General features: G+C 41.1%; 2 protein-coding genes across 6 annotated transcripts in view; both read left to right on the top strand.

The window, feature by feature from the left end:
* The first annotated feature begins 2922 nt into the window (after positions 1 to 2922).
* TOMM5 (translocase of outer mitochondrial membrane 5) lies at positions 2923 to 6897 on the top strand. The gene is made up of 2 exons (XM_031450048.2): positions 2923 to 3144; positions 6362 to 6897. Exons 1-2 carry the CDS (start codon positions 3024 to 3026, stop codon positions 6394 to 6396), a joined length of 156 nt encoding a protein of 51 aa, XP_031305908.1. The 5' UTR covers positions 2923 to 3023; the 3' UTR covers positions 6397 to 6897.
* A 9670-nt stretch (positions 6898 to 16567) lies between these two features.
* Positions 16568 to 22682, top strand: part of FBXO10 (F-box protein 10) — a 43813-nt gene continuing 37698 nt past the window's right edge. For 2 of the 5 annotated variants that reach the window (XM_064490321.1, XM_064490322.1), the window contains exon 1: positions 16568 to 16798. In XM_064490321.1, the coding sequence (XP_064346391.1) occupies positions 16759 to 16798 (40 nt within the window). In that variant the 5' untranslated portion in view covers positions 16568 to 16758. Of the gene's footprint in view, positions 16799 to 16865; positions 16939 to 22682 lie in introns of those variants that run through there. The other 3 variants (XM_064490320.1, XM_064490319.1, XM_031450047.2) reach the window with 3 other exon arrangements.

The following is a 22682-nucleotide window of genomic DNA, read 5'->3' as shown; positions in this document are numbered from 1 at the left end:
TTAGAAACTACCGAGTTCCTGTGATTATATGCTAGAAATATTCCCCAGTCGTGAGTCATCTGTCAATCACTGATCTTGCAAATACAAATTCCTCCCCAATGATAGAAATCAAAACACTTAATTCTCTTATAGGTAGGTTTTACACACTGAACCCTTGTGTGCAGTACTGTCTGGGAAGTCGAGGCAAAGGAAATAAATGGCTACTGAATTCCTGCTGGGATTGAAATGGAAAACAAGACAGGCTATGACATCAGCTACCATTTCCTCTGTGATCAGACTAAATAATACAAATATCCAATATTAAATTACACATGCATACTTTTTATTTTTGCCTTTCATGGCAAATCACAGGGAATTCTTTGCTTTTAGCCTTTAATGCAAGGTTATGAGGGAAGAACAGGAAAGATGAACACAGAATTTCAGCATTTTAGAGCTGCAAGTGATTGTAAAGATTAGACTGAACCCCTTCTTCATTCCAATGAGGAACAAAATGAGAGGTCCAAGATGTGAAACAGCTCACTCCAGTACTGACTTCCTGAAGTATGTTCTCTCAATTTGCCTCACCTAAGCCAATCAAAACTGGACAGTAGCACCACCAATATGCTAAATAAACAAACAAACAAACAAACAAACATCACTAAAAGAAAAGACAAAGTACCTAACCCCTTTCAATGTTTCCTCCATTACCACTAGAGGAGCCATGCAAGGGGAAGAGTTCATCAGGATGAACATTTCTGAAACAGGAACAGTTCACCTCCTAGATAACGTCCAGAACCGGTTCCTCACCCCAAGACACAGCTGCGCCATATTTCCACCTACTACTTTCCTGTCTCTCTACAGGGCAGGCAAGCCCCAGACCTTTCTAAGAGAATTGTTATGAAAATAATCTTGCCCTTTAACAAATCAGCCATTTACAACCACATCATTGAACAAACAGATTTTTATACTGGATGAATAAAATTCAAATGTTAAAAATCTGTGCTTTTCACTAAGAAATATGATTTTCTGTTAATTTCTCCCCTCTCTGGTTCCCTGTGAATCCAGGCAAGTTACTCAAGAGCATCTTAGTTTAAAAAAAAACAACAAAAAACTGATGCTTCCATATGAGAACTGTTTATCTAAACTCAAGTCAGCATTGGAGATCTAAGTTACTGGAATCACATAAAAAGTCATTCCTTGCCAATCTGTTTTGCCTCACTGTTCAGATAGATGAGAGATGCCTTATTGTTACATTTTTCCTACCACGGAAGACACACACACTGGCTGTTTCGATGTCTCATTTCATTTCATAATATTTTGATAACCATACACTCCAGACCAGAAGGTCCTAGGTGACCATAATGAGAATTCAAATGCATAGACTATTAGAACTGAAAGGGACTCTCAGGAACATCTAATCATTTAATTGTATCTCCTCCCTTTACAACTAAAGAAACAGAGTTGTGGTGAAACAGAGACTTGCCCCTCATCACATGGCTAGATTAATGGCAGTGCCAGACCTAGAGGCTGTATCTCCAGTCTTCTTGTTCCAGTTCTTTCCGCAACCCCCAGTGCTTTCCAGCATCAGTGCAGGCTTTCTAAACAATCTCGAAGGCATGGATGGAGCTGTTCCTTGGGAGTCAGCCCCTTCCATCCCAGAGCTGCCTCTGCTATTCCACTGCATGAATTATAGGTGCAAGAGGTTACTAAAGCCTGAATAGGCAGATGAGTTCCCTTTCTTGACCAAGGTGTTACATTCTGTCAATCAGGAAGGTGGGCCACAATACCTAGTTATCAGTTGCTCCCATAGTAAATTACTGTTCTAATTTATCTAAAACCCATTTTTGCTATGCAATGGGCAGTCAAGAAGGAGCATTCTGGTTTTGAATAATGTGAGCAATTCAGTCATCTGGTTTGTGTCTAAGAATTATGTGTGGCTAGTTGGCATGCATAATTTGGGGCAGCAGCCTTCTAACAACTGTTTTGATGATTCTGTGACAGGAAATCTGCATTAAATTCCTGCCTTCTGGCTCCAGGGATGCCCATCCAAGTAGGCACTAACTGCTAATAAAGACTAACAGAGGAACAGTAGGGTGCAGGGGAAAGAGAATTCAACTTGACATTGTAATTACTTGCATTAGAACTCTTGACTCTGCCCAGACTCTAGCTAAAAGACTTTAAGCATTACACTTGGTTTCTAAGCCTCTCTGTCCTCAGCTGTAAAATGCTGAGCAGATCTAAACATGATTCATATATACTGTATTACTGGGCCAATACTATAATTTGTGATGATCGGTTGACTCCAGAAATGAGAAGACAACAATAAATGCTAAACACTCTGTGTCTGGGATCCTACCAATCTAACTAGGTATAAAACCCCGCTCAGCATTCACTAGTTGTGTAATCTTGAACAAGTTTCATCATTTTCGTCTTAGCATAAAAAATTTCAAAAATACTCAAAATAGAAAGACTAAAATAACTAATTTAAATGAGAGACTGATCATCACTAAGAAATTTTCAATTTTCCTAATATCGTTTCATCTTTCCTAACACTTCTCCCCACCCCCCACCCCCGCCCTGAGGTATTTTAAAGCACATTTGGCAAGCTGTTATTTTAAAGATCTCTGTGCTTCCATTTTCCCATCTAGGTAATGAAGATTATAATACAGAATTCATGGGGCAGAACTGTACTGAGTATTCAGTAAATGTTAGCTATTACTATTTATTGTGGTACCTGTGTGTACCGCCCGACCTCCAAGGCCTAAAATCACTTTGCATATACGCGTGCAGTGCTCAACAGAGTTTCTTAAAACAGTCTGGAAGAATCCAAGTCCTGCATCACTAAGATTCTGTGCGCCCCCTTCAGGCCACTCTCCTTCAGAACAGCTCAATTTTAAGGATGAAGTTTGTCCTTCGCAGGCTCCTGTCGCCGCGCGTGAAAATGAGGGGCGAGAACAGGAAATGGGCTTGGGCCGAGTTCCGGGCGCCAGGCGGCTGCTGAAAGAGCGGAGCGCGGTGTCTGTAAGCCGTGAGGCGGAGCCGCGATGTTCCGGATCGAGAGCCTTGGGCCGAAGCTGGACCCCGAAGAGATGAAACGGAAGATGCGCGAGGATGTGATCTGCTCCATACGGAACTTCCTCATTTATGTGGCCCTGCTGCGAGTCAGTAAGTGTCCTTCTCAGTCTGTGACTGTGAGACTAGCAGAGAGCTGGCCGACGCTGCCCACCCAACTCTGGCCCTTGTCAGCCTTTGGGGGCCCTTGAGCTGAGTTAAGCGGTCGCGGGGAGCAAGTGACGTGCTCGTCGAGGGCAGCGGACGCATGCGCGCGGCTTAGGGTCCTCGAGTCAGGGTTCGGATGTGGAAGTGCACGCGGCAGCCACTCGCTGTCTTAAAGAGCCTTTGAATTGAAAGAGCCTCTAGGGTTGTCCCCCGAATAACTCCCTCGTTTTTCAGAGAAACTGGTATTGAGTGGAGAAATGGCTGACTCAAGGTCATACAGTGATTCGGTGAATGATCTTGACCTAGAATCCAGAGTTCTTAACTCACTGCCAAGTTTCCTTCCGTCACTGCTAGTCTTTGAAGTCCAAAAGGTTTTGTTCCCTTTGATTGTACAGAGGGTGAAGTAAATAATTTCGTTCTGTTGTTGTTAGGAATGAGAAGAAAAGGATATGAGTCTATAAGATTAATGATACTTACTGAAGGTTTATTTGATTTTTACATTTGGTAGAAACTATTTCCATTACTTGATCTTGACGATAGCCCTTTGAGAGAGGCAGGGCCTAAGACTCTGTATATCCCCTTTGCAAATGAGAACTCTGCTTTCAGAGGGGACTTATGCAAGGTATCAGAATTACAGGCACACAGTATTAGAGCTGGATGCAGTTTTGTAGATCAGTTCTCTAATTTTGCTGACAGGAATCTCAGAAGTGATTTGCCCTGTCGCCTCATTTTTCAGCTCAGTATTCTTTTACGTATTCCTTACTGTATGTTGTTGACAGGTCTTGATGGAGAGGCAGGAATGATTCAAATAAGTAAAGGTCATACCAAGGGCATCTCATAGAAGGCTCATGCTGGGCCTTGGGCCTGATCTCATTGAGGTCTGATCTCCCTTACTCTGCCCCATTCCTGTCTGTGGTAATACTCTGCTTCCCCAGGAGACGGAGCCCTGGTGAACGGAAACTCCGAAATCGTCCTCCAACAGCTTTTTGCAACTCCCAACTTTACCTATTTCCTTCTTTAACCTTTTTTTGGTTGACTTCAGTTGCCAGTAGAATATTTGCTTCTTCTCAGTGACCTTTGTATTTGATATGAATCGGTTTTTTAAAAAACATACAGAACAGTGTTCCTTACCACTTTTTAAATTGAAATGTAGTTTGCTTACACAATTTACTGTTTAGGGTGTACAGTTCATCAATTCTTAGTGTGGTCAGAGTTGTGCGGCCATCACCACAGTCTATTTTAGAACATTTTCTTTCCCTCTGAAAGAAACACCGTGCCCATTAGTGATCATTACCCCTATTTACCCTCTTCCCCAGCCCCTGGCAACCACTAGTTTACTTTTTGTCTTTATGGATTTTCCTATTCTGGACATTTCATGTAAATGGAATTGTACCCTATGTGACTGTGTCTAGCATGTTTTCAGGGTTCATCCATATTGTAGCATGTATCGGTATTTCCTTTTTATTGCCAAATAATATTCCACCACACTTTGTTTATCCATTCTTTTGGGGGGAGGGAGGTAATTAGATTTTACTTATTTATTTTTTTAAACAGAGGTACTGGGGATTGAACCGAGGACCTCATACATACTAAGGACATGCTCTACCACTGAGCTATATCTTCCCCACCCCTCCTCATTTATCCATTCTTTTGATGGCTGTTACTTTTTTTTCTGATAAGAATTAGTTTTTTTTTTTTTTTAAAAGCTAGTTATACTGCTAACTTGGTCAGCTACTCACAGATTTCAATATCTTCAATTTAGTACTAACATATAATATTTTATTAATTTAGTATGGATATGTGAAATAAGATCATTCTGGCAGTTTTGGTCACAACCTTTTTTTCCATTTTTTTAATTTGGTAAAATACATATAATAAAAAATTTCCCATCTTATCAATTTTTAAGTGTTAAGTGGTATTGAATATATTCATAATATGTGTAACCATCACCACCATTTCTTCATAACTTTTCATCTTGTAAAACTGAAACTCTATAGCTGTTACACAATAATTCTCCATTCCCTCTTCTCCCAGCCACTCATAGCCACCATTCTACTTTCTGTCTCTATGATTTTGACTACTCTTAAGTATCTCACTTAAGTAGAATCATAACAGTGTTTGTCTTTTGTAACTGGCTTATTTAATTTAGCAGAATGTCCTAACATTCATCCATGTTGTAGCATGTGTCAGAATTTCCTTTCTTTTTAAGGCTGAGTGATACCCCGTTGTATGTAGTTACGACATCTGGCTTATTCATTCATCCGTCTTTGGACACGTGGGTTGCCGCTACATTTTAGCTATTGTGAGTAATGCTGTTGTGAACATGGATGTATAGATACCTCTACATTTAATGTTTTAAGGAACCACTATCCTGTGTTCCATAGCAGCTGTACCACTTTACATTCTCAGCAACAGGGCACAAGGATTCCAGTTTCTCCATATCCTTGTCAACAGTTTTTTTGATGGTAGCCATCCTAGTGAGTGTGAAGTGGTATCTCACTGTAATTTTAATTTGCATTTCCTTAGTGATGCTGAGCATGTTTTCATGTGTTTATTATGGCCATAGCACTTTTACACAGGGCAGTAATATCACTTCTTTAGATTCCTCTGACAACACTTCCGCATTTATAGCTACACCACCCTACTAGACCCTCATAATAACTGAAGTGGGACTGTATCAGGTGTGACCTGGAGCACCTAAGTGGTATAACTGGTCAGTAAGGGAACCAAAACATGTGCCCAGCACTTCTGGATCCTGCTCCAAGAGTTTTCCCTCACCCTTTGCCTTCTTTCAAATGTGTTTTTAAAAGTGAAAAACGCTAATTTGTTTGTTCTAGAGTTTTGTTCCTTTGACTGTTAAATCACAAGTAAAGGCTTGTCATTTGAAGGAGGACTGGATTTACTTTTTATGGTCCTAAGAGGTGGACTACCTGGAGAAAAGAGTTTCTGTAATGTAAGAAAGAACTTTATAGGAGTCCTAGCTGCATGACAGTGGGATGGGCTGCCTTGAAAGACAGTGAGTCCCTTTTGCTGGGTGTGCACTTGGAGTTTTGAAAAAATGTGTTAAACTAATTGTTAATCTTTATCCCCAGTCTTATAATTGCATAACGTAACCTGTCGGCTAACAGATCTGAAAACAAATCTGGGTTTATTTTTCTTTCAGCTCCTTTTATCTTAAAGAAATTGGACAGCATATGAAGAGTGGGCATCACGGGTGAATGCATGACATATCATATGAAGAACCTGGTTACGGTTTCTCCTCCTATCTGCAAACGAATAGGCCCAGACAGATGTAAGAGACTCTTTGAATGGACATAAAAATTCTACTTGTTAAGAACAAGTTTGGCTCTGGTAACTCACCTTTATAGTTAAAAGATAAAGCTATTTGCGATTTATGAAAAGATGTTTTGTGGTCATAGTACACCTTTTTGCCTGTGATATTCAGCCTCATGAATGTTGGTATAATTGTAAGTGATGTCATACTCCGTTTTCTAGAAAGTATTAATTATAAGGGAATTATGTCTGCAGTGGCACTGTCTTGTGAGTCATTTCTGTGGATTTTTTTACTTTTGTCTGGCATATATTTGTTGAAGAGTTCCTTTCAATTACTTATGTTTTATGGAAGCCAGCACACAATACCGTCATTTAAGCACAGGCCCATTAGTCTATATTTTTAATAAACATACCAACTAAGAAAAATAGAGCTTTTATTTTTTTAACTCACTTTTTGCTGCAAACCAACCATCACTGGTGAGACTACTATAATGTAGTGACTGTTGCAAACTGCATTGGGTTCCTCTTGTTTTGGACTGGAGAATTTGCTAATCCTGATAAGACAACATGGTTTTATTCTTATTTTAAGTTTATTTATTTTTTTTGTTGGGGCCGGAGGTAATTAGGTTTATTTAGTATTTATTTATTCTTAGAGGAGGTACTGGGGATTGAACCCAGGACCTCCTGCATGCTAAGCATGTGCTCTACCACTTGAGCTATACCCTCCCCCCTAATACGGTTTTATTCTTAAGCAGTCTTTGTCAAAGGCAGTGTTACTGCTTGAGGTTGAGAATATGTTAATAAATACCACCAAAGGGGAAAAATGCTATATTTAAGTCAGTTCTCCAAGTTTGTTGGGAGAAGGGGATAGTCCTTAACCTTCTTTCCAGTTGTAACTACATTCACCTCTTTTTAGCTAATTATATTGGATTTACCTTCTTGTCTCTAGATAACATAATTATGTTGTAACTTTATGATTTTCCTGTTTTAGACATTGCCTACTGACTTCTTCACATATGTAAGGCTCTGGGTCTCTTTCCTTCCCTCCCTCACTCACACATCTCATTTCTTTTTCTTTCCAGTGTACTAATTAGTGTGGTTTTGATTAGATTGATTTCACTAGGAATCCAAATGCTGTTGTTTTGTTTTCCTGTACATCTTTTTTATTTTCCTAGACTTAGTTTTCTATGAACCTACCACATTACATCAGCTAAACTTTTTGCCGTATATCTAAGTTACTTACGGCATTCAGTGTCATGAGCTGTGCTGTTTTGTCTTCCTGAATGAGTTTTTCCTGGAGCCTTCTGACCTGCCCCGTTCTGGACTGATAGTCTTCTGTGCCCGATGTGTGGTTGTATTCTGGGACCTCCCTTCACCATCATCCTGGGAATTCCTTTTCTCCTTTCCCTTTTCTCCTTTCCTTTGGCTCTCTTGTTTTCTGTATCTTATTTTCTGTATCTCATGTCCAGTATATGTCTGTTCACTGAGTCTGTATTGAGTACATTACCCCTGCCCATAACTGTCTGGTATCTCACAACCCGGAGAACCCCCTATTTTACCCTTTTCAGAAAATAAAAGGGAAAGAGAGGCTGCTTAACTTTGTAGATTTGCAGACAGCATCGGCCTACTTAAAACATTAACCAGTTTTTTAGTGTCTAGTCCTTCATGTCCTACTTCCAAAGGCACATGAAGCCAACGATTCCTGAACCTTTTAGGGATTCTATGCTGTATATTGGGTTATTACTTGTTTTGCTTTTCCTACTGCTTGACTCAGAATTTAGTTTTCTTGGGTCTACCATGTTATTTACTCCTGTCCACATGCTTTCCAACTTCTAACTTTGTTGCTATTGTCTCCTTTACTCCTTTTCCATCTTTTTAAGTTTATACCTAAGTAATTTTTTTGGTAGGGGGGGATTAGGTTTATTTATTTACTTTTTTTTTAGAGGAGGTACTGGGGATTGAACTGAGGACCTCGTGCATGCTAAGCATATGCTCTACCACTTTGAGCTATACCTTCCCCACCAAACAGTTTTTACACAAACATCTTAAGACAAAAATCCTTGATGTTGTTTAATAGAATTTCAGGAGGGAGTGGAAGTAAAGGCAGGTGCTCAATCCACCATCTTTGTGCAGACAGCATGCATTTTAACCCTGTGATGCTATGTTCTACGTTGGTAATTTATATCCATTCCTGACTTAAGTAGGTGCAGTGTATAACACTATGGTTGTAAACACTGGCTCTAAAGACAGGCAGACCTGATTTCGCTTCCTGGCTCCAACACTTATGAGATGGATGACTTTAAGCAACTGAACATCTGTATCTCATTCTCTTCATCTGTAAAATTAGCATGACAGAAACATCTGTCTACTTCAAAGTACTGTAAGGCTGTAGTGAGAGAGTGCACGTAGAGCGGTTAGCACAGTGCTGATGTTTGGTAAACGCTAGCTGTTGATGGTTACTCTCTGGTATAAGGTGTTTAGAAGTGATTGTGCTGGCACTTACTGCATTAATAGGTTTCATTCATATTTGCAGATGTGTGAGATAGCATGCTTATCCTCTAAGTGTATATAAACTTCAAAATTACCAAACACCTAAAATGCATCATCTAAAAACAGCCTGAACCAATTAATGTTAATGCCATTTTACAGATGGGGATTTTGAGACTCTGGAAGTTTCAGTAGCTAATAAATGGCAGCTGGCCAAAGGTTTAGGGTCTTTTAATATTTATTTATTGTACTCTATCCTTAAGGGCTTTTCTTGGGGCGAGGGATGATTGTTACCCTGGTTCCACCATATGTGCAGGCTGGAATAAGAGAAAATGTGATGGTATAGTTTTTTATGACTGAGTTAAAAATTCAGGCTATAAACTCCGCTATAAACTAGGGGTACCTAATACTTGTAATAAACAGTTCTGAAAAAGTACTTTAGAAAACAGTTGGATATACACACACACACCCCACCATGTATGTTTGGTTTAAATATGTGATATAAAATGGTAAACAACCAAAGCAGATTTGAGTGGTGTAAACTCTTGAAATGCATCATAGAAAGAAGTGGGGATAACTGAGAGAAAATTTCTGTTAATTCTCCAAAAACAGGTTTGTGTAGAGTGATAAAAACTAAGTGGGAATTTTATTTCTAAATTAGGTTAGTGTTCTTCTGCTGTCAGTGCATTCCATTTTCAAGCTCTGTTTAACTGTGGTTATCCATGGGGAAAAGGTAGAGAAGGGAGGATCAGGCAAGAGTCATATTAATCGCGGTGGGGAGTTCAGAGTTGCTTACTGACACCTGGATGCCATGTGGGAACCAGATTTGAAGGGGAGATCAAAGGGGCTGAGTGAGCTGACCAGTATGTATTGATTCGGAGAAGTGTAGTGTAGAGGAAAGAAAGGATTCAGGGAAGACTCTTAAGGTGTGGAGATTATCCTAGATTATCTGGGTGGACCCAGTGTAATCACAAGGGTCTTATAAGAGGGAGAAAGAAGGTTCAGAGTCAGAGAAGTTACAACAGAAGCAGAGGTTGGAATGACACTCCAGGGAATGTGGGCAGCCTCTGTGTTCCAGAAGCTGGGAAAGGTGAGGCACAGATTCTCCCCTGGAGCCTCCAGAAGGACCACAAATCTGCTGACACCTTGACTTTAACCCTTAAGACCTATTTCAAACTTCTGGCCTGCACTACTGGAAGATAATAATTTGTGTTGTTTTAAGCCACTAAGTTTGAACAATTTGTTATAGCAGCAATAGCAAACTAATACATTTATAGCACTCCTTCCTCCATTTCCTGTTATTTTGGCCTCATCTTCTTCATTATCTAGGCAAATCCCTTACTTGTTCTACCACCTCTTGCAAATTTTGTTATTCACTGACTACGTGATCATTCTTGAAATATTTTCTGGGCCTAGATTATCCTCTCTTTATAAACTTTCTAAGCCAAAACCATGGCTTTAATTACCATCTATCTAGAAGAAACTCCTGATCTTTATTTCAGGTTGAAATGTTGGCCATTGTTGGACCACCACCCTGGTCCAATTCACCATCATCTCTTTTCTGAATTATTGCAACAGCCTCCTAACTAGATTCCCTGCTTCCACCCTTGCCCCTCTAGTCTGTTCTCAACACAGCAATCAGTGGTCTTCTGAAAAATTAAGCCAGAAAATGTTACTCCTGCTGAAAACTATTCAAGGGAGTAAAAGCCAAAGTCCTTCTGGTTGCCCACGGAGTTTGTACATTCTGGTCCTCGTTACATCTCTGATCTTATCTTTTTATGACTCTCCTCTTACCTCACTGCACACCAGCCACACTGGCCTTTTGCTTCTTCAAACAAACAAAACATGCTTTTGCCTCAGGACCTTTGCACTGCCAATTTCCTCTGCCTAGAATACTCTCTTCCCATAGTTTTGGGCCTCTACTTAAATGGCATTTTTCCAGTGAGGCCTTTACCAACTCCTTTAAAGATTGTTTCAATTGGTGACAGTCCAGCAAGTTGTATACTTATGATATTTATTATACTTACGTTTTTTTCTATAGTTACATTACAGTTAAATAATTTCTTAAAAATTAAAACCTCTCCAGCACGCCATACCCCTCCTTTTTATTTGTCTTCCTGGCACTTATTTAGTATATTTTTTCTTATTTTGTTAATTGTCTCCCTTTGTTAAATATATGCTTGATGAAGGCAGGGATTTTGTCTTAATATATTTATTCACTGTAGTATCCCAGGACCTAGAAGAATCACTGGTAGGCACTCAATATTCATGGAATAATAGAATTGAGTTAGAGTGGGGAGTTAGTTTTTAACTAGTTATGGGAAGTATGAAAGTAAGCTAACTAGAAAAAGGTCAGATGGTATTGACACCCAGTTAACACAGGTGATCATGGATTTGCAGTGCTTGGATGTGGGCTTTTTCTGTAGCACTGCTCTGCCGGAGCTAGGAGAAGGCGGAGAGTTGGATTCATCCGGGGTGGTGCTTACCCGATGGATAAGGCGATATGACAGGGTCAGAGAGTGACTAAATAGTGTACAACGTGTCTAACGTGGATAGGGTGGAAAAGGCAGGAGGGAGCCAATGGCCAAGAAGAAAACAGAGGGGTCAGCCCTGCCGAGGGCAACTGCAGGACTGGGAGCAGTGGACAGCAGCTCTGATTGTTACGCCCAAAATACCTTTCCTTCACTTTCAATGAGGACAAAAGTTCGTGTTCTGAAAAACAGAATCCATTCATTTTTGTTTGCTTTCCAAAGAGAGGCATATTACCAACTTGTGGCCTTTTGGGTTATTTCCACAAGATATGGTGTATCAGAGTTTGTCGGTTTCACAGCTAGGCATATGTGGAGTAGTCTCACAAGGACCATATCTGACCGACCACCACAACTTACTCTCCCTCAGTTTACATGTTCATTAGGAGGAAAGAAAGTAGCTAAGTATAAATATGTTCATGATACCAAGAGACTGAAGACTAATTTTGATGGGACAGTGGGGAAACATAATGAAGACTACTGGATGTGGTACAGCAATGGGAGCTTATATGATGCTTTTCTTCCCAAATTTAAATTGCATTGTCTCTGATTATTTGAATTAGTGGAAGAGATCTGCTTTGGGTAACCAGTCATTGAATTTACTTTAAATTAAGGTCCCTTTCAGTTCTGAAATTCTGGACTGGTTTAGGAATACGATCAAATAAAACAAAGTGAAAGCAATTTTTGGTTGCATCAGTAAAATTACCACATTGAGGTCTCCAGATCTGACAGGTGCTTCAAGAGTAGCCACCTTGCCAGGGTGGAGGTTGGTAGAGTACTGAAGGTGTCTGGAAACCATGCTATTAGAGAAATGATTAAAAGAATTAGAGGTGTTTAGCTTTGAGAAGAACTATAGTGGGGGGTTGAGAGCTGTTTTGAAAAACTAAGAGTTGTCATACCAAAAAAAGAGTAACGGTCCCGGAAGGCAGAATAGGATAAAGGTTTGGAAGCTAAGAGGAAAGATGCCTTCTTGAACTCCCTAACAACTGCTGTGACCAAGGTGGGCTGGGTCCCAGAAGGGTACTTCACTGGAAATGTATGACTCTGAACATGGATATGCTACAGCAGGGACTGCCACTGTCAGGGGTAGGGGGGAGTTTCTGTCATTATCTTTTTCCTTTGAATACTACTTGAATATTACAAGTTTTAGCTCATATTTTTCTGCCCCACATAATATATACAAAGAAGGAGTGGAATTAATGACTGCTGAATTGAAGGTGGAAAAGGATTGACTTTCAGACACTACCTATTGTCCAGGCCTCTGACAAATATTCCCAGTGTATTTGGTGAAGGTGATCACATTCACAGATACTTCTTTAGTGACTACAGAGGACCAGGCATTGTAGTAGGTGAGGGATACAGAAGATCAGTCATTGTACCGGTCCCTTACAAAGTATCAGGGGAGTCAGACGTTACCTAACTTCATCAATAATTCATTATATTATACAAACTGCTGTGAGAGTGAAGTAAAGGTAGCTGTGGGGACATGAAATAAGGGAGCCCTGACCTATTGGGGTGGGGAGGAAGCCGGGAGGGCTCCCTGAGGAAGTGACACATAAGATTTGGAAGAACAGGAACTGGCCATATGAAAGAGGGGAGGAGTTGAAAAAGTGTTAAAGCATATGTGTTCAAGGAAGAAAGAAGGCCAGTGTGACAAGTGTGCTGAGCACAGAAGAGCAAGAAAACCTTCAGTTCTTTCCCAAACTCCTGTTGTCTATTGTTTTCATACTTAAGTCTTAAGAAAGAGACCCCATCCTGACATCTGCTGGCTAGTGTATATACTGCAATTCCAAATGATACGACACAAGAAAGCCTTAGTAACCTGCTATTTAAAGGCTACAATAATAAATTAGAAATAAAGTGCCAGGTCTCTTCCCTGCTCTATCAGAGGCATCACCCAGGAGACCATGAGCAGCTGCTCCTTGCGTGCACTCAGTATTACAGCCATGCTTATTATGTGGTGCCATTTGCCTGCTTTTGTGCAAGTTCACAAAAACACAGAAATCACATATGTAGAAGTTGGATAGACTTCTTACTGAGATGTAAAAACATTACAAAGTCACTTTATGCACTCTTTGTCTTTTAAACACATATCTGATGAAATATTTTCAGAGATATAAAAGGTTCTTAAATTGTTTTCTTCATAAACACACAGCTGGCTTTAGTCCAGTAAACATTCTACTAAGATTAAAGATCTGCTTTAAGCATGTTGGATAATTTGCATCTTTTTCTCATTTTCCACTTACATCTATCTATAAAAGAAAAAACTACCCCAAAAAAGTTTAATATTACATAAATAGCAGTACAATGATACTGCTGCATTTGAAACTTCCGCTGGCAGCCGCCTCGCCATGCAATTGATTGAAATATTCAGTAATCGCTGACATTAAAAGATAAATTTGGTGAACAAAGGGTGACTTAGAGACATCGATCTGTAATGTCGAAAATGTAGGTTGTCAGAGAGTACAGGTCTGTTAGGAAGGAACGCTAGAATTCAAAGTTCTCAGCTGTGCTATTAATTATGTGACTATGAGTCAGATTTTTCCTTGCAAACACTAAGATCCAGCTGTGGTAGATTTAAGGAGAAAAGTAATTCATTAAAAGGATTTTAGGTAGTTTAGCATCACCAGGAGGCCTGAAGACTAGGTAGCTGGAACATCACCCTTTGTCATTTGGTCACTCCACTCAACTGGTGCATTGAGGACACCATCTCTGAGGATTAGATGTCACTACGTATTACCAAGGCCGAAGATCTCTGGACTATCATGGCAGCCAGTATGGCTCAAAGAACTTCATCCTGCTGTATTTGTCATTGTCGCCAAAGAGATTACTCCAAACTTCCACTTTGCTGTGTCTCTGGTTCCCAACTCAAAGTCCAAGGACTGATTTGTAGTGTCAGGGTCACATGGAGAAGCAGAAAAAATCTGGATTTCAGCTTCTAAGTGAAAGACATGTTCTGATTCCTAGTAAGCTCATGAGGTGGGGAATTCCCAAAAGTAGGAAGGGAGTTCAGATACTGGGCAGCAGTAAAGGATGACATATTTACTATGTTGACCCTGGACAAACCACTCTGAGCCTCACTTGTTACAAAACTAGGTAAATAAAGTTCACATGGCTGAGAAGATACTGTATGTTTACTTATTCATTTTACAATAAATACCAGAGGGCAACGATGAGCAAGTCCTCTCTAGTCTAACAGAGAGAATCAGTCGACAGCAAGTGGTAGATCAGAGGTGTGCACAGGAGATATGAGGGCAGCAGGAAGAGAGGACTCAACTGTGGTTTAGAAATAGTGTTCTTGTAGTTAAGTACTTATATATAAAAACAAATTTTCCATGTGACAAGTGATATTTGCACCACTAGTGAAGAAGACCGACAGCAGGCTCTTGTAGAAAGTGGCTGTTGCATTCCTTTGAAAGGCTTAGCTGTTTTATAGAAATCCCAAAATAATGTTGGCTGGCATAAATCCAGAAACTCAGGCTTTTGATTGCTTTTTGACAGATGTTTAGACTGCCAGTTTCATACAGTGGGACACTCTTCAAAGGATGAAACATGGTATAGCTTTGCCAGTCATTAATAGGGAGCTAAATCATCATTGTAGTGTGAACCTCCCCTGTTCTGATCTGACCTAAGTCGAGTGGTCTACTATTTGTATCTAGCTATTGTGTGTACAGCTTTGTTTTTGCTTCAAATAAATTGCTGGCCTTAGGCTTAGGGTGTGATTTTTTTTTCCATTTATAAGAGAAGCTGCATGATAACTTAGGTCTCACTCAGAATCTGTGATAATACTAAATTCATCATGTGGTAATAACAGATGGAATGTATTTTTATAGACTACATTCTATAGAACCAAGGACTCTGGCATAGGTCAGTGGGACCCCAGAGGTCAGCTATTACAAACCACAATCTGGTGCAATCATGTCTTTTTCACAGCATTCTAGGTTACATTTCTAAAGTCCAGAGGTCTATATCCAAATGCCTTTTGATATATCCGTTTGGATGACACACAAGCATTTAAAATTTAACAGATCCAAAACTGAGTTCTTAATCTCCCTCCCAACTCCCATATATGTTCCCCTTACAATAGTTACAGTTTACCTTAGTAGCACTTTCATGGGCCCAGTCCTAGGTTAAGCTAGGAGACTGGGGAATTCCCTTAATTTCCCACATGAAGCCAGTTTGCCCCTACTTCAAAGAAGTATCTCAAATCCATTTCTCTCCATCTTCACTACCATTACTCCAGTCCAAGTCTTAACCAATCTCCCTGCCTCCCACTCTTACTTTTGTCTATTCTCCACACAGTTGCTGGCATACTTAAAAAAAAAGAAAGTTACCAAATCATCCACATCCTCCACCCTTCAGTGGCTTCCTTTTGCATAAAATTTAAAAGTCCTTATCATGGCCTACTAAATGCTGCATGATCTGGCCCCTACCTACCTTTAACTCCACTTACATTGCTCTCTGTCAACACAATAAGCTTCAGACAAACTAGATACCTTCCATTTACCCAAAGAGCAATCTTCTCTCCCCTGCCCCACCCCACCCAAGAGCTTTCACAAGGCTCTACCTGCCTCTCTTCGATCTGACTAACTCCTTACCTTTCTCTGAAAGGTCCCTAACCACCCTCCCTTACCCCCAGTTTTAAATCAGGGTTCCTTCAGTGCACTTACACAACTTTAAATAATACTTATTTAAATGATACCTGATTAATAGTCTACCTTCTCCACTCGACAATTAACTTGAGGACAGGAACCTCTTAAATTTGTTCATCTCTGCCCATGATAAACAGCTGCAGCAGCAGCAGCAACACTGTTAACATTTACTATGTGGCAGGCCCTGTGCTGAACGCTATACATAAAATTACTTAATATATACGTCCAGCATATTGTTTGGCCCATGGCCAGTGGTCAGTTTGTTGAGCGAATGAACCCAGTTCCTATGTGTACACTTGCAAAGTTGCTCACTACCCGCTGGAACAGCCCATTACACTGATAGGTAACTGGTGATTTGAAGAATCGTTTTTATATTGACCCCAGCTGCTTCCCTGCAATTTCCGCCCACTGATTCTATTTCTGCCTTCGTGGGGCTACGCAGCCTTAATCGTCCTTCCAGCAGCTCGACTTCACAGCGTCTGAAGACTCATCCGTCCCCCTAGCGTCTCCCTTTCCCACCCTCTCTGCAGAGACCCCTCAGAGTTCCCTTCGACGGCGGGGGTCCGGAAGCCCAGCCGCGGCGCGTGCCCGCGCTCCGGGCATCTCGGGCCCCGCGCATCATGTGGCGGCGCCCGCCCCCTCCTCCCCACCACCGGCTCGGTAAGTACCGCCCCCGGGCGGGGCTCGAGGCGTGCCCGCCCGCCCCTGGCCGCGCGCCGCAGTTCTCGCCGCTCCGCTGCGGCCCCGGCGCCCGCGGCCCGCACTGCTGTGGGCGAGCGCCGGGGACAGCTCCAGCCCAGGTAAGCGGGGCCGGCCCGCGGGGGCTGCGGGCCAAGTGCTTCCGCCCGCGTCCACGGGATGCCCCGGGCCGGGAGCAGGGGAGCGGCCTGGGAGAGGGGGCTCGGGTGCCTGGGGACTGCTTCCCGGGAACCTGGGGCGCTTCTCGTGGCGCCCGGCCCAGGAGACGCCGCTCGGTCCTGCTAGAGGCTGAGCACCTGGCGCGGGCGGGACCGGGAGGGGGTGCCCTGCGGCCGCCCGCCGCCCCTCGCTCCCGGAGCCTGCTGGCATCTGGAGGCTCAGCTGCGCCGGAGAACAGCTGTGCCTTGGTTTCCCCTCCTGTGAAATGACCGGGTTGGGAAGATGAATCTCTGCGGTTTCCTCTCAGCGTTTAGATTTTGCGAGTGTGTTTGTGAAGTCAAAGAGGAAGAAGCCGACTCATGAGGTGGGAGGAACCCTCACCTAGGAATGCAGGAGCGAGTGTCGTGGCCGGGCACCTATTAAGTGTTTTCTGTTTTTTGTACAAATCGCAAGCCTCTCAGAGACTTGGTTTCTCCGTTTATCTTTAAAGTAAAGGTGATAACCCCTGCTCTGCCTCGCTAACAGGATTCCAGTGAAGAACAGATGGGAACATCTGAAGAGCCAGAACTCTGGAGTCAGTTAGACCTGGATTCAAATCCTAGTTCTGCCACTGTGTGACCACCAGCCAGATAGAACACCTACCTGTTAAAAGAAGATAATAACAGTAGTTAGCACTTGAGGTTGTTGTGAGGATTAAGTGTAAAGGGCTTAGCACCGTGTCTGACACAGAAGTGCTCAATAATTAGTGCTCTTTAGTACAAGTATTATTAAATTAGTAAGCTAGAGAGCCCTTCACATGAGGGGTGTTTAGAACAATCACACTTCTGTTTCTGTATATTTGATTTTCTAAGGAAGGGGTAGAGGGGGACCCTTTCCCCTTATCTCTTTCTGGGCCCCCTTTGCCTTCTCATTTACAGTTGGCATGTGAACCTGTTGTTCCTACCAAATCAGTCCAGTAGGAGGGAAACATTAATGTACTGGAGCAGATGGGTATCACATTCTCTTTGAGGGGAAAGAAAAGTGCCAGGCATGTGCTGCCACCAAAAAAAGCACAATACAGTGATTGACTGTCAGGGCTGGAAGATGCCTAGGAAACTGTCTAATCCAGCTGTCTCCTTAGGCAAATGGAGAAACTGGACCTGGAATTGAGGACAGGACTTTTGATTTTCTCAGGACCTGGCAGAATGTTGGCACTGGATGGTGGAAAGAATGCACACTGTTTACCAGATGCTGTACTTTCCCTGAGTTCTAACCTAATTCTTCATGTATTCAACAAGTATTTATGGAGTACCTACTGTGTGCTTGTATCCCTACTAGAAGCTGGAGAAGGAATTACACACACACACACACATATTCCTCTGCTGATTCTCAGTATATTTTAAGATAACAAGTTCCAGCTCCCAGTGAGCCTTCCTCATAGCAGCTGACCCCAAGGGACAGAAGCACACAGAGAAGCCTGAATTGTTCCATGATCAGTCACAGCAGTCCCAGAGCCCCTGTCGAAGCCTGGTGAAATTTTAGAGACTGGAAAGAATGCTGCTTTGTCGGGGCTTTTACTAAAGGATTTCCTCCTGGCCTGCAACACTTGGATTTCTTTTCCTCATTTCAGGCCTCTTATATTGTTTTTAGATGTCTGAAGAGAGCCACCCTCACTACAGTGCCTTCATTTTGGTTTCCATGGTTATCAGATGAATTGTATTTTTATAACAGAACAAATAGCTGTTAAATAATACATGGTCAAGCAGTCCCCAGTTCACTGTGGATTTCTGTTTCCTAATGGTGATCCTCTTGTGTTTTTCAGTTGCAGTGCAGTCATACTATCCTTTCCACCCTCTTTGCCTCTTTCCTTCTTTCCTTTAACAAACATGCATTGGTGGCAGGGCCAAGAGGAGTGGGAGCAAGTAGAAACAGTGATAAAAAGAAAAACCATATATAGACCCTGTTTTAGGGAATCTCAGAATCTTTGGAGCAATAATCCAAGGGCATTATCACATGCAAGGGGCAAATCAGTGGGGCTGTGATAAAGATGTAAATTGGGAGCCAGCAAGAGCTTTCAGAGGTGGGAGGGTAAGTGTCATGGGCAACCAAAAACATTGCATACTGAGATGCTTTTCAAGGAAGATGTAAAAGAAATAAGTTCCTCTTACATGTCTCCGTCACATAGTAATAACAGGTGGTACAAGAGGCATCTTGTTCTTTCAGTTTGCCTTAATAAATGAACCTTCTCATAAGTCACCTATCATGGGCTTTGTTTGAAATGTCTGCTAATTTATCTCAATTACTTTCTTTCAGTTAGCTTCGTCCTCTATTTGTTTCCTACTCATACACATGGTATTGTGTACATAAAGGTAGATAAACAGGGACATTTGATTAAGATTTGTCTCTTTCATTTTGGATATTTAACCTGTGTGTCTCATTTCACCAGCTGGGTTCTAAGCAGTCACATATTTCTCTTTTTCCAAATCTCCCAAGTCCCTCAATGCCCTCATTAGAGAAAATACTGACTTCTCCCACTTCCAAGCTCCCCCGGGGCTCAGACAGTCAAAGTCAGTCTTACTTCCACTCTCCAGAGGAGAGAGAACCTCCGAGTCTGAGTAGTTCATCCACATTGTTATTTCTGACACAGCTGTATGGTATCCCTATTGAAGAGCTGTCCTGCACAGACTCAAGGATGTGGTCACTGATGCTCAGTGCCCTTACTGGACCAGGTTCCTGCCAGCTTGATCCCATGCTTGGATTCCAGGGTTAGAGTTTTTTTAGTTTACGCTCACATGCTTAGCCATTCTCCCAAAGCACCACACTCTGGGTCGTGTGTTGCTGAGTCTGTCACCAGGCTGAGTTCCCCCAGCCTCCAGGTGAATTCTCTTTAGGGGAGCATATGGCCTTTGGCAGCCCTGGTCAGGATCACCCTACACCGCCCAAGAGGTTTCCGAATTTTCAGACCTTTTATCAGGTCTTAGAGGCTGAACCCCTTCTCTTCCTAACCCTAACCTGAGGCCTTTTGGCACATTGGTTCTACTCCTCTCCAGGATTCTGCCTACTGATGATACTCAGGAATGCCAACATTTAACCAGATAGCTACCCTTGGACTTTGGGTGCCTACTCACCTCACTTTTCACATGTAAAAGGAATCCTCTGGAGACTCTTGGGAAAGCACAGATCTGTCCCCAAGAGACTCTGTCTCCAGCTATAGTCCTAAGAGAAGTAGGCATCGCTGCAAATTTACTTGGCATGTATCCTGTTAGAGATTTTGGGGACAAGGTTTTAATTTAAAACTGAAGAATTTTCAGTTCCCTCAACCTGTCTAAGAATCAAACAATAACCAATGTGTTTATTTCCTTGTCTTTTGTTTTAAACTTTTAAAATATGAGATATAACAAAAATGCATGCAAGTAAAACTCATGAATATATGGTGTAACAATTCTAAGGAAAATACACACGTAACTGCCATTTACGTCAAGAAATAGAACATTGCCAATACTCAGTAGCACCCCCTTCCAAATCCTAAGCACCTCTCTGGAAGAAACCACTGTCTTGACTTTTGTGATAATAATTTCTTTTCTTTGTAGTTTGTCACCTATATTTGCATCCCCAAAGCATACAGTTCATTTTTACTAGTTTTTTTTAACTTCATACATATATAATCATACTGTGTGCATTTTGTGTTTGCTTCTTTTGCTTAAGTTGTTTGTGAGACGAATCCACACAGTCATCACTAACAGTGTTTCATGATATGAGTTTGTCACAATATAGGGATTGTGTCACCTATAGGAGACAGATACTTGTATTGGTTATAGTTTCTGAATACCAAGAACAGTGCAGCCACAAATGTCTTTAGACATTTTCTATTGTGCATATGAGCAAGTTTCTTTAGGTTATATATGTCAAAGTGGAATTGCTTTTCTAAATAATGACAGTTTTCTAAGTGATTGTACCTGTTTACTTTCCTTCCAGCCATATATGAGAGTTCCAGTTGTTTCACATCCTTGCAAATACTTGGTATTATCAGGTTAAAATTTTTAAGCTACTCTTGCGGGTGCATGATAATATCTCTGTGGTTTTAGTTTTCTGTCCTTGACGGCTACTGATGAGCACTTTTTTTTAATTGGTTAACCAGATGGCCTCATTTGTAAACTGCTTTACAAAGTTTTGCCTATTTTTCAATTTTTTTTACTGATTTATTGGAGTTCCTTATAAATTTTGGTTAGTGGTCCCTTGTCAGTTGTAGGTTTTAAAAGTATCTTCTACTCTGTGACTCTCTTTTCACCCTCTTAAGTGTTGATACCTTAGAAGAATCGAAGGAATGGGGATTCTTGTTCAAATGATAGTTTGGGAGAAGTGCTCGGGAAAAGAAGAATGAGAAAGCAGCATTGGGGTCAGGGGCGAGGGGAAGAGAAGTGTAAGTAGGTGAAGGGGCAGTTTTCTGGAGAAGGACCTCTGCACATTGTTATCAGCTGACACGTCTATCTGGGGGATGGATGTGCTAGCCTAGCCAGTGATGAGCTGGGTGTGCACCAAGAGTATTCTCTTCCGTCCGTCTGATATATTCCTTTCCTATGTCAAATTCGCTCTGTCCAGATACACTCTGGGATTCTGGTTGGTCACACTTTCTGGGAGAAGTTACAAGAGGAAGGTTAGCGAGACAAACGACAGTCTCTGTTGCTACAAGTAGTCCAGAGAGCTAATTGATACCCATCGTCTTCCTCCTCCACCATCCGTTTTAGTTTCCCCTCTCTTTGTCCCTTGAATGTTGGAGAGAACTCAGTGAAGCAGCCACCTGGGTCTGGAAGTTTGTTTTCTTTTATTATGTTATTTTTGACCACAGATTATATGTTTTTAATGGTTCTAGGACAGTTTTTAAAGTTTCTTTTTCAGTTAGTTATAGAAAAGTAACGTTTTTTTCTAGGAATTTGTCCCTTTTAAAGTTTCAAATTTATTTATATAAAGTTGTTCATAATATTTCCTCATTATGCTTTTAATGTCTGCAACATCTGTAGCTATACCCACTTTTCATTCTGATTTCATTTTTATGCTTTCTCCTTTTTTTCTTCTTGAGCTTCAGTAGAGATTCCTTTCAAAGAACCAACTTTTGTCTTCATTGGCTTTTTCCATAGTAAATTTATTTTCTATTTCATTAAGTTCTGCTTTTTTTTTTTTAATTTTACTTTCCTTGGGTGTATTTTGGTTTTTTCCCCCTAACTTCTTGAAATGGATGCTTAGTTCATAAATTTTTATCCTTTTTATTTTTATTCTTTTCATTTAAGGTTAAACATTTTTCTCCAAATACTGCTTAGCAAGAGCTCACAAGTTTTGATATGTAGTATTTTAGTCATTTATTTCTATAAATATTTTCTAATTTCCATTGTGATTTCCCCTTTGACTCATAGGTGTCTTAGAAATGTGTTTTTCAATTTCCAAGCATATGAGTATTTTCTACTTATCTTTTATTAATTGATTTTAGTCAGTGAGCTTGTTCTGTATAATTTTAGTCCTCTGAAAGTTGTTAATTTCTGTTAGGGTTGTGTTTATGGTTGAGTTTTTATAAGTGTTATATGTGTACTTGAAAGTAAAATGTATTCTATAATGATTGGATTCCGTGTTCTATGTAATGCTATAAGATCAAGTTTATTATATTCAAATCTTCTACATCCTTACTGATTTTTTTGGCCTGTTCCAGCTATTATAG

Source organism: Camelus dromedarius, chromosome 10, assembly GCF_036321535.1.
Source record: "Camelus dromedarius isolate mCamDro1 chromosome 10, mCamDro1.pat, whole genome shotgun sequence".
Classification (NCBI taxonomy): Eukaryota; Metazoa; Chordata; class Mammalia; order Artiodactyla; family Camelidae; genus Camelus; species Camelus dromedarius.
The sequence above is the reverse complement of the archived record's forward strand: the minus strand, read 5'-3'. Positions and strand labels throughout refer to the sequence as shown.